The sequence below is a fragment of the Camelus bactrianus genome, chromosome 27 (assembly GCF_048773025.1).
Source record: "Camelus bactrianus isolate YW-2024 breed Bactrian camel chromosome 27, ASM4877302v1, whole genome shotgun sequence".
Lineage (NCBI taxonomy): Eukaryota > Metazoa > Chordata > Mammalia > Artiodactyla > Camelidae > Camelus > Camelus bactrianus.
This window is the reverse complement of record NC_133565.1, coordinates 30,993,825-31,005,891: the sequence shown is the minus strand read 5'-3', so window position 1 is coordinate 31,005,891 and position 12,067 is coordinate 30,993,825. Positions and strand designations below refer to the sequence as shown.

Here is a 12,067-nt window from a genome sequence, read left to right as displayed (position 1 = left end):
CACCAGCCGTTAGTTTACGGGGTAGACACAGGAAGACAGGACCATTACCTACCTGTGGATGGATCAAGATGGCTGCACATCCAGACAGCAGTCAATCCAAAGATAAAATCAACATGGAAAAAAATCTCAAAAAAGCAGAGGTACTGTGCCTAGAATTTTCTTACCTCTGGATCTCTTGTATGTGAGATAAACTGGTAATTAATTGTAAGGAGGCTATGAATACATTAAAGAGGGAGCAGATTATTATAACCTGGGGAACAAGGGGCAGTCATGAAGAAAGCAGCATTTGAATTTATATTAAAGAATGAGTGTGGTGAGAGAGGGAAGAGGCTGAGGAAACCCTGAGTATGCCAAGTCTATACACATCAATTCTAGGTTCTCTAGTTTTCTCTTGTTAAATCAGTCTGCCTCTCTTCTTCTCAAGCTTCTCCTCACCCATCCCACCATATATAACCCTATTCCAGAAACGCAACAGAGTTTACAGACACTTGAATCAAAGACTATCTTAGGAGGGAAAAGTGACAAAGTTATTTTTTAAATGGTTCTTTATTCATAAACTTGATGCAAGTTTACAAAATTTACTGTACATTGCCAAATAAATCTGCAATGAAAAATAAAATTAAAAAAAAAAAAAAAAGAAAGAAAGCATGCCAAATGTGCAGCTGTCAATCTGCTAGCCATCAGGATATTAAAGAATTCAATAATGTATTCAAGATTTAGCCTTAGGTTTAAGGAACTTTAATGCTTTAAAGAATTCTGCCTTGTCACTTGTTATCTGAGCAACTGGCAATCAGAACTTTATACAAATGTAACCAAGTGAACAAGAATGCCAGAAAATCCTTTTCTACTATCCTCTTAACCAAAGTAGAAAAAAAAGAGAGAAAGAAATCAAACACACAATAATGCAGAAGTGCCAATCTCTCAGATGTGGTTTACAAAGTTAAAAACTGAGTCTTAAAGCATAAGAAACACTTTTGAACTTTGTAAATGGTTTGTGCAGAAAAATGTGCTTCTGGATCTCTTTTTAAAAGTGCTTAATAACTAGAATTTATGTTTAAATCAAATTTGGGTATATAAAAAAATCTATTACCAACCCAACAGGACTGATTCAGGTAAGGCAATAAAATGGAGAGCACACTAATTTGAGTCAGATTTTATAAAAGAACTAATATATGAAGAGTTCCCATTAGTCTTTCAATGTAAAAGCCATTGTTATGACTATAGCAAAAAATTTAAGTCTCCAAATTAGATACTTTTTGTACTTAACTGTGTGGTTTTTGTTCAAGGAGTCTGTCTTTGTGCCAATCACTTTATAAGTTTATTAGTTTACAACTGATTGCAACATCCCGTTAATAAAATGGAAACGTAAAATGACTTAGTATTTTAAATAACTTCAAGCTCTATACTTCAAGCTCTTCTTCATAAGAATATTGAACCAACAAGAAGCAGATTCAGCCCAGCAAGACTCTGATGCCCCAGTGGAAATTACTACTTACAAGCCTGAATTGGCACAGCCTTGCTTTGCCTAAAAAGTAAAATACAACTCAGTTAAGAGTAAATCTTTTGAGAAACAATTCATATCTTCACACAGCCATAAAAAAAGTTTAACAATTTAATAAGTAGGTTTCCTGTCATTATTTTGGCAATATCATAAAATAGTTTTAACCTGAAAAAGCTACTGTGATTTAGAAGACCTTAAATTTTCTAAACCAGTATTAAACATCGATTAAACTTTTATTGGCTTTAAATGGAACAATATATTGCAAGTCTTCATAACGCATGAGCTCAAAATGGGGAAGTTGCCCTAAGGTCACAACTTCAGTAACCTGATGCTGATTTGCCTGTTTAACGGATTTCTCCTTTCAAGAAAGAGAGAGAAGGAGTGGCCAGTATGTGTATTTATCAGGAAAAATACAGTAAAGGCCCCACTGCTCAGTCCAAGATACCTAAAATGAGCAAAATGAAAAGGCTGTAACTTATACTGGATCAGTTGACAGATTATCCACTAAAATATCTATGAGCTAAGATCTTCGGTACTGCTGTTAGAGGGGCACTCAAAGCTTGTGCCTGCATGTTGGAAAGATTTTCTTTAAAGCAACATTGGTCCAAACATACAAAGGTCAACACATTTAGCCATCTTCCTTTGGAGGGGTATACCAGCCTGAAAAAGAATGGGGAAAAAAAGTTAAAATACTTTACTTCTTTTTTTTTTACTGAAGTATACTTGATGTACAATTATTATCTACAATTATGTACCCAAGTTTAAGTATACAATATATGATTCACCTTTTTAAAGGTTATACTAAAATACTTAAATTCTTAAACCAAGTAGGAGAAATGGCATTTTATTAAGGTTAGCTACTTTCTCTACCCCTACTTTTCACATTTAAACCTACTGTAAAAATTATCAACTTACACTTGGGTTGGTAACACAGTACTTTGATATATTCACAATATAGTTATTTCCTATGAATAAACTGTACTTGAGTTTTCAACAGGAGAGCTCTATATGTTAATGGCATTTGTAGCTAAAGATGACAGTGTACAATATTAGACTACAAGCTAGGCTTTAGATTTCACTTCAATTCTATATTTGAAGGTGAACCTCACTGAAAATAACTATCCCCTAAACAAAATCCTGGCTTTTTAGAGGAAGAGGAACTTGGACTGTCATAAATGCAATGATGTCATTTTACCAGTGAGGGTGCCATCTCAGCAGGTGCACTGCCGAAAGGATATGCCTAAGATCAAATTTAGCAGAAGCCAAACTAGAATCCATCTCCTGAATCTGAATCTATTGCTCTTTCACCATAGCTAATTATAAATACAACCTTCTCAAATACAGTGCCTTCCATAAACATTTTTGAATGCTGACTACAACATCTGTTTCAACAAAAAATAAGAGGTAAGAAAAAATGTGATTGTTCAAAACAAAACAAAAATATAATCTCTCTCTAGAAAGGCAAATGAGGCTAAGTGCTGTTTGGTACAAAACTGCCACTGGAACAGTATAAATATACCAAGATTTGTAGAACATCCATGTGGTTAATGAAGTACAAGTGTCTTTGGATCTGTTAATTTAGGGTGCTGGAGATGATTATTATTATGAAAACCCATCTTTGTCCTCAAGTTTTATCATATCCCTCTTCAGAAGCTTGAAAATTGTTTTGAATACTATTCTTTCAGAAGTAAGCAGTTAATCACAAAGCAAACTTGTCACTTTTTCAGCAAAAGTGAGCACATACAAATCTTAAGTCACAAACTACCCCATTTTAGCAGAGCAAAGAACACTTCACTGTAAATACTCTCCTTAAAGAAAACTCCTTCCTATTAATTTACTTAGTCCACAAAAGAAAACATCAGTTTCACTACCCTGGCTACCGTGAATCTCAGCACTTGGTTATGAAGTGCTGTGCATACACACTACTCCTTTTTTGCCTCATTGTTTGGCAAGACAGACATGGAGACAATTTTAGAGATGAGGAAACTGAGACTGAGAGGTAACAGGACTTGCTCAGGGCCACAGAGCTAGTGAGTGACACAAACGGCACTTGACAATAGATCTTCTGATTCCAAGTCTACTTATTTTGTTACCTCACTATTAGAGACAAAAACTCAAAACATGTATTGTGAATACAAGCAAAATTTAAAGTAAGGCCAATAAGGTTTATGAAAGATATTTGGATAATTTATTTTAAATTTACAACTTAAACACTCAGAAGTACAGACTGAAATTAGGACTTTTCTACTTGAATAGGTAATTGTGTACAATTGTCAAAAAAGCATTAAATAGTCTGAAGATGTTTCAGAAATAATTGGTTCATGACCCTGACTGCATTTACTCAGTATTAACAAGAACTCCACCTGTAGAGTTGCCTTTAACTCAATTCCTATCCCAATACCATACATTTCAAGTGATAAAGTGATTCATTCATTAATCTACTCAAAAATCTTGACTCTTAACTCAGAGATTCCCAGGCCAAGTATTTACGATACAAAGATTTTGAATGAAGCAGTGTGTGTGTCCTCAAGTTAAAGATTTTCACTGTGGTAACCATACTTTGCAAGAAATTAACGCAAAAACAGAAGAATAAAGCAGGATAATTACTAACAGTACATTATGTAAAGTTTCATAAATGGCAATAAATACTTATTGAATTAAACGTACCATTTTTCTCATGTATCTGTACAATGGAATTATAGGATTGTTGGGCTCTTGCTAGATTATATTGATTCTGAAAGAGAATTATAAATTTTATATCAAAACTATAAGTAGATGGAAATCATTACAAATAATTTACGGATGTGTCCCTGCTGTGCTTAAAAGAACACAGGTAACTAAATTATATTTCTATTTCAAAAAAGAAATTTCTCAATTTCATTATTCTCTACCACTTTAGAAGGATACAAAACCAAAACTGTACTCTAGTAAAAATCTACATGCTTCACAGTTTATTTTTATAATTCTTCCTACCACTGCACAAGTTCTAGTGTCCCTCTCTGCACTGATAAATAAAGGATGCTCTATGGATGCAAGTAGAACTTAAATTCCCTTCCTCATGACTTCCATCAGGAAAAAAAAAAATGAACTACAAAATATTAATTTCAGATAAGAAAACATTAGGCTTTAAGGACTAGACATACGAATGACATTTTGAGTTAAAAATGAATGCCCATAAGTGGCACCAAGCCATTATTAACAGAGTCTTCTTAAGGAGTCTTCTTTTGTTAACCTCTAGATTAGAATTTCTTTTAAGGGGCCAAATTTAAACTGATTTTGTCTCCATCAGTACAACTGACCTGTATCTTAACTTCCAGTTAGTATATCATAAGCATTCTCCATAGTGATACACACCTATTGTATCACATCATAGAATTTTTAAACAAACGTCACACAGCACAAGAATAAAACACATACAAACACATTCTAAGGGAAAATTCTCCTTCCTACTACCTGTCCTTCAACCACCCAGCTCCACCCCCTCATCCATCCTCCTTCCTCCACCTGAATAACTACTGTTACTACTTGTCCATCCTTAAGGTCATATAAGAAAATTAATGCACAGCTTATTGTTAGTGACTATCCCCTGCTTTTCCCCCCAACAAATGGTAGGTAACATGACAAAGTAAAAAATTACATCCTCCTGGTTAAATGAGACTTTCATCACTAAGTCGTCACTATTGCTTTCTGTTCCAAAACCGTATTTTGTTTGATACTATAACTACACCCCCTTTTTGTTAGTGTATACAGGCAAACCTCATTTTACTGCACGTAGCAGATACTGCCTTTTTTATAAACTGGAAGTTTGGAACAACCCTGTGTTGAGCAAGTCTGTAGGCTCAATTTTTCCACGAGCATCTTGCTCACCTTCTCTCTGTCATATTTTGGTAATTCTCAAACTATTTCAAACTTTTTCAGTATTATATGTGATCTGGGATCAGTGATCTTTGGTGTTACTACTACAAGTCACTGAAGGCTCAGATGATGGTTAGCATTTTTTAGCAATAAAGTATTTTTAAATTAAGGTATGTAACTGTCTTTTACCTCACACTTTATATAGACTACAGCAGAGTATAAACATAACTTTTATATGTACTGGGAAACCAAAAAATTCATGACTTGCTTTACTGTGGTATCTGCTTTACTGAAGTGGTCTAGAACTGAACTTGCAGTATCTCTGAGGTGTGCCTATACTGGCATTTTTATCATCCTCCTTTAAAAAGCAACAAAAAAAAAACCTTTCAATTTCTCTGTATCCTCACATTTTTAAATATACTTCTTTAAGAAAAAAAAACCATTAAATTCAATCCATCTAACTGGTAACTTTAGTCTATTTGCATTTGTTATGACTATTTCTTGAACTTGTTTCTACTACTTTACTTTCTGATTTACATTTCTCTCGCTTTTAAATATTATTTTATTATCTCGTCCTGGGATTCCAGTAAGAAATATTTTAGACCTCATTCTGATCTCTGCTCTTCTTAACTTCTGCCATACTGTCTGTCCCATGTCTCTCTCTGCAATATTCTGAGCTATTTCTTCTAATCAATTCTCTTCTGATGTCTAACCTATTGAGTTTCTCATTTCAACAATTATATTTTTCATTTCTAAAAATTCTATTTCATTCTTTTCCAGATCTGTCCCATCATCCCTGATCTTAGTTTGACCAATTTTATTATTTTTTCTTTACATTAGATTTTACATATAACTTACCATTTTCTTGCAATTCTAATATCTGCTAATTCCAAAACCTAAAATTCTTGGCAATTTGTATCTCTTATCATTGTTTCTGCCAATTCTCATGTATATTAGGTTGTCTACTATGTGCTTGTGATCGTTCACTGAATTCATGCTTGCTTGATCTTAATCTTTGGGAATCCTACAGATTTAAATCAGAAGTGCTTTCCTCTGAAGAGTATCTGTATCTGCTGATGAGAACTGTGGATACAACTAACATGAGGCCATTTAGTCCTCTTGGAAAATCTCAGGATTATGCAAGGTTCTCAGATTTATTTGGCCCGTCAACCTTGCTCATTTATAAACAGAAGACTGCACTGCTTAATATAGGTAACAACTCCCCCTGGAAGAAAAAATAACAATCAGATCTTTCATTTGAATGTGATCACTGACTAGGGGATTCTGTAGGTAAGTAACTGGAAGTCTGCGGGGCTCCAGGGAAGACAGGTACCTTTCCTGGTTATAGAAATAGGCTAGGAGCTGCCCCATGGGCTGTGTGCTCTAGGATGCCACTATTTAACTTGACAACAGCTCCCCTCCATGTAGTGAATGGAAGCTTCTTAAGAGGCACTTCCTGCCTATTCTAAAACCCCCATTCCTGCTAAAAGTCATAAGATCAGACCTCTACTTTAGAACGCTTTCTCACTACTATAGCCTAGAGTGAACGTTACAGCCTATATTTCACATTAACTGAATAGAAAACCGGCCTTGCCAACATCCTTCTGTCCCATGGCCTGCTTTCCGAAAGTTCCTGATAGCAGAGCCTAGGGGAGCTAATGGCAAAACTTTACAATGACCCTTGCCTGCGGAGTTGCAGATTCTCAGCTCTATCAATCTGAACCTGTCTCCAAATTTCATGCACATGGTTAGGCAGCTTTTTCTGTTTTCTAGGACTTATGTATATTTGTATCATTTTAAGAATATCTTTTAGGAGACAACATTTATTTTGAACCAGTAGCTGGTAGCATTTTTTTTAATATTTTAACTTTATTGTTAAAAAATATTTCTTAAGTAATAGTTGTACGACAAAAAGAAATTCAAAGAGCACTATTTACAATAAAATCTCCCTCCTATCTCTAACCCACCACCTCAATATTTCAATACTCCCTTATCAGAAACAATAGTTGTTAGCACTTTCTTGAATATGCTTCCAGAGATGCTCTCTGCTTATAAAAGCACATCTATAAATGTCCTTGTCTTTCTCTTACACAAATGGTAGCATATTTTTAACACCTGTTAGCACCTTACTTTTTTGATAGTAGTATTTTTACAGTTAACATTCAGACTATTCCCTGCTGCGTGTAGGATCCTGAAAGGTAAAACTCATATTACATCATACAAAGTTTCCACATTAACTGACAAATATTTCTTAATTAAAAAAATGGAAAGGTAAGGTTTCATCTTAACAACTCAATTTAAAAAATTCATCTTCTAAGACATTTTAATATGCAAACATTTAGCTGCCTGACTCAGCACTCTATGTAAAATGGTTATATTTACTTGCTAACAAAGCTATAATAATGAAAACGTAACAGTTTAAAGCAATTATATTGAAACTAATTGATTCCAAGAGAATTATGGCACTGAACAAAGACAGAATATTGATATTATAGGATTTTAAAACTGGAAGAGACTTAAAATATCCAAATCAATTGTGTTTCAGGTAAAGATATTGATGTCCAGAGAGGTAAGTTTACACAGTTAAGTTATTGGTAAGAATGTTCTGTCAGTTACTCAAAAAAGATCACTGTTCTAAGCCTTCCATATTTTCCCTTAAGGACAAAAACATGCTCATTTTTTTTTAAACATGATAAAACTTAACATCAAGTTCTAAATATAAATAAATGCCAGGAACAAAATTTTGAAAGCCAGAAGTACTCCAAGACATTCACAGTATTTCTAGACAGTCAAATTACAGGTGACTCCTTTAGTATGTATTTGTTTCTACTTTAGAAAATGCACAGTGAGCATAAACTTTGTTAGAAAAATAAAATGTTGATGTTCTAGTACATCATTCTATTGCCACATTTAAAATATCTAAAATATATACACTGTTAAGAAATGCTAGTTAAATGTAGTTAAGCAAATTCACTTTTTTCCACTAACTTCTAGGGTTTATTCAATATGGTATTTTGTTCTAGTGCAAAGAAATAGCAGTTTAAAAAGCTAAAAGTAAAAATAAGTTATTTTATAATATTATCCCAAACAATTTTCTAATATAGCCTTTTCAGTTTTTGCTCCCTCTGTGAGTTAAGATTCTAGTGGACTCATGATTTGATGTGCAACACAGTTATAAAAACCTATTTAGATTTAATACCATTTGGATGGGCATTTAATACAAAATTCACAAGGAACTTTAGGAATTTCCAGATTTCTTTTTTAAACGTTAGGTCACGATGATTTCCATCACACAAATATTCTTCCAAAACACACTAACTTCAGAGTACATTCTTGGTCACTTAAGTGTTTATACGTAACTACAGCTAGACATAGAAAGATATTTCTGATATATTAAGTGAATAAAGAACAGAACTCAGTGGTTGAGAGCAGAGACTAATGGCCAGAATGTCTGGTTCCAGACCTCACTCTGCTACCTGTGATCTTAGATGAGTTACCTCATTTCTGTGTGTTTCCATTTCCTCATCTACAAAATGAGGACAATAACAGTACCTTCTCTTACGTTATTAATAGGATTGACAGTTAATACAAGTAAAAAGTTTAGAGTCTAGCACATAAATGATCACTGGGGATTAACTGTTACAACATGATCTCAATTTTGGGAAACTTACAACTACATATAATTTACTTATTAGGACATACAAACCAATAATAAATTTTAAATTACAGACATTTATCTATTGTAGAAATAACAAAGACTTCAGAAATCTTGTAAGATAACAGGAAATAAATCTTTTAGTTTATGTGACATTCTTAATAAAAGTACCTTATTTGCTCCAAACTGCACTCTGGCTTTGCCTTTGACTAAGGTGGCATTGATTTGCATGATGACCGATTCTATTGAGTAGGCACTGCTCCAGCCCTAGAGAAAGAAGAGAACACTTCCCTAAAACACAAGGGTATTCCTAACGCCCACTTAGGAAAGCTTAACGTAATGGCATGGAACAACTCAGTAACAGCAAGTTAATGTTAAAAAGTTTGTAGTTAAGAAATAAAAGTTGGACCATTTCTAAAACCTAGCAAAAAAACAAACAAAATAAACCTACACTTAAGTACCAAACATGAACAAATTATACCTTTAAATACACATCACTCTAATTGCCCACCTCAATTAAGCGCCTGAGAACAATGTCATTTTATGGTTTAAATAGCCTTCATTATTAAAAGTAGGTGCTATTACAAGAGAGCTTTTTCCACTCAGAATCTAATTTACATAGTCAAAATACTCTATGGAGGATGAAACATAGAAGTACCATTAGAAAACAGTCACCTGTTTTGTGAGTAGTTCCATGCATAATGCTCCACCACCCAACACATACCTTAAAAAGAAAAAAGAATCATACAAAGTTCTCTACATCTCTGTAGTCTTTCTTAATTTTTAAAGTACTACTACTAACAAAGTATGCACACAAGTAAAGATTAGAAGATAATCTTTAATGATGAATCTTTAATCTAAAGATAATCTTTAGATTAATCTTTAATCTAAAAAAATGAAAATAGTTGTTAGAATTACAGGAATATGAGCAATTTAAAATTTCTGATGTCATCACCTAATTATTTTTTTAAGTAATGGTTCTTAATAACAAAATACTTAAAGAATTTTAAGGTATCAGAAACTAAGAACTTATCCCTAAATATTCCAGAGAAAGGGGCAAAAGGAAAGTTTCCTTAAATGGCCTTCAAGTGTTCTTTTCATCTGAAGATTTCTCCACCATCATGCTATCTATACAGCTAAGAGTTCTTCCTAAGACAGCAGTCATGACTTTACCTTATCTATAATAATGAACAGCTGCATTTATAGTGAAAATTTTTTTCATTCTGTTGTGAGGATCAAATGGTTCTGACCATGGAGACCCTCTCTGGGGCTCCCCTATCCTCTTTCTAGCCCTGAGGACTGTTCTCTGAATCAAGGACAATTACTGGGGATTTTCCCATATCTCCCTTAGGAAATCATTATTTAGATCAAGATTCTGCAGCCTTTTAACACCTTCTCAAACAAAATAATTCCTTCTTTAATGTTAAACTTCAAAAGACATTAAATATCATGCCTAAAAATAAAATCAAAGGAATGATAATCATAGAAGAAAAATCGTAGTAATCTTGAAAATACATAAGCTACGGCCACTGATTAGGTCTATTTGAAAACTGAGTCTACCACAATTTTTTTTTGTCCTCTGGGACTTTGCCCATGCTCTTCCCTTGCTGAGATTCCTTCTGCTGCTGCCTATTCCTCCAAATGCCACATCCCCACCCTGCCCTGCCCCGCCCCATAAAACTTTCCAAGACCATTCTAGCCTGCAAATGTTGCATGCTGGCTAACAAAATGCATCCTGTGTTGACTAAACCAAATTACAGAGAAGTAAGGACTCTTAAAACTTCTACTGTAGACCATCAGTAATAATAGTTCAGTGAAATTATTCACTAACAGAAATTATTCAGTAACTCCCCTAACCTGGAGAATTTAGGCAACTGTCTGTCTTGTTTGTCCCAACTTCTGAGAACCTTCCAAGTAAAAATTCAATGAGAGGGAAAGAAAAACACTCCCAAAAATGAAATTTGGGAGGAGAAGCAAAGGATTTTTTAAACTTTGTATATTCTCCTGTGTTCCTGAAACAGAAATCTCCCTCCATTCTCTGAATCTCCCACTGGGCTCAAAGTGAATCGTGTATATGTCTGCTTTACACAAGCATCTGCTGATTTAACACAATTAGAAGATCTAGGTTCTAGTTTGGATTTTGGTTCCTCTACAAATGCTCAATGTCTAGTAATCTGTTAATGAGTTAACACCATTACTGGTCCTTACACTTCAGAAATGCTAAAGGGAGACACACTTATTTTAGGGAAAGGCGATATGCAGACGACAATGAGTTACCGACTGTCCAACCACCACCTTCCCTTTCATCAGCCTGCTCTTCATTTTGAGGGTAGAGAGTCTTATCAGGAGGGAAGAAGGGAAGTTTTCATGCTTGCAGGTCAAAAGAAAGTGCACTGTCCATAAGCACATACTAACTACAAAAATATATGCTGGACGTCTAAACACAAGACATAAGTAGTTCTAGTACTGCACAAAAAGTGAGATTAAGTATATATTAGTGTATATTAAGCTTTTCCTTAATATACACTATCAGCAGAACACAGAAGTGGTCAATTCTACTTCTGTTTTCAATACACTCATTTTATTAATATGTATTTCAAACCCTTATTGCTCTTTGCCTCCAAACAAAGAGTTCCTGCTCAATACTGAGACAATGCAAAGACACTAGTAAAAAAATAAAAAAGTAATAGCAATCTAAGGATCATCTAAGGACAACGCGCCACATACACAGGCACCGCAATATCATCCGCTTAAAGAAGTCAGTTGCCGAAGTTGCAGAGCAAGCAGTATCCTCAGCTCGGCCTCTGCAGGCATTCAGTTTATAACATTTCTGTTTTATTAGGAGGCTCTCGCAAGAATGTTTGCCAGCTAACCTCCCCACCCACAATCTAGGATGATCACTTAATTGCCTTGAGGGGATAACAGATACCATTAATCATACAACATGATTCTTAAAGGATCCCAAAAACAGAGATGAGAAATAGAATTTTTAAATAAAATTCTTGACAATAATCACATTTAAAAAAAAAAAAAGGGAAGGCTTAACAGCCCACATA

At 34.3% G+C, this 12,067-nt stretch overlaps 1 protein-coding gene across 3 annotated transcripts in view; it reads right to left on the bottom strand.

Annotated features, from left to right (window-relative positions):
• Positions 1 to 527: 527 nt before the first annotated feature.
• Positions 528 to 12,067, bottom strand: part of UBE2Q2 (ubiquitin conjugating enzyme E2 Q2) — a 54,172-nt gene continuing 42,632 nt past the window's right edge. For 2 of the 3 annotated variants that reach the window (XM_074354250.1, XM_074354248.1), the window contains 4 exons: positions 9,687 to 9,735; positions 9,183 to 9,278; positions 4,169 to 4,235; positions 528 to 2,161 (listed from right to left, as the gene is read on the bottom strand). In XM_074354250.1, coding sequence (XP_074210351.1) covers positions 2,130 to 2,161; positions 4,169 to 4,235; positions 9,183 to 9,278; positions 9,687 to 9,735 — 244 coding nt within the window. In that variant the 3' untranslated portion in view covers positions 528 to 2,129. The remainder of the gene's footprint in view (positions 2,162 to 4,168; positions 4,236 to 9,182; positions 9,279 to 9,686; positions 9,736 to 12,067) is intronic. The other variant, XM_074354249.1, reaches the window with a different exon arrangement.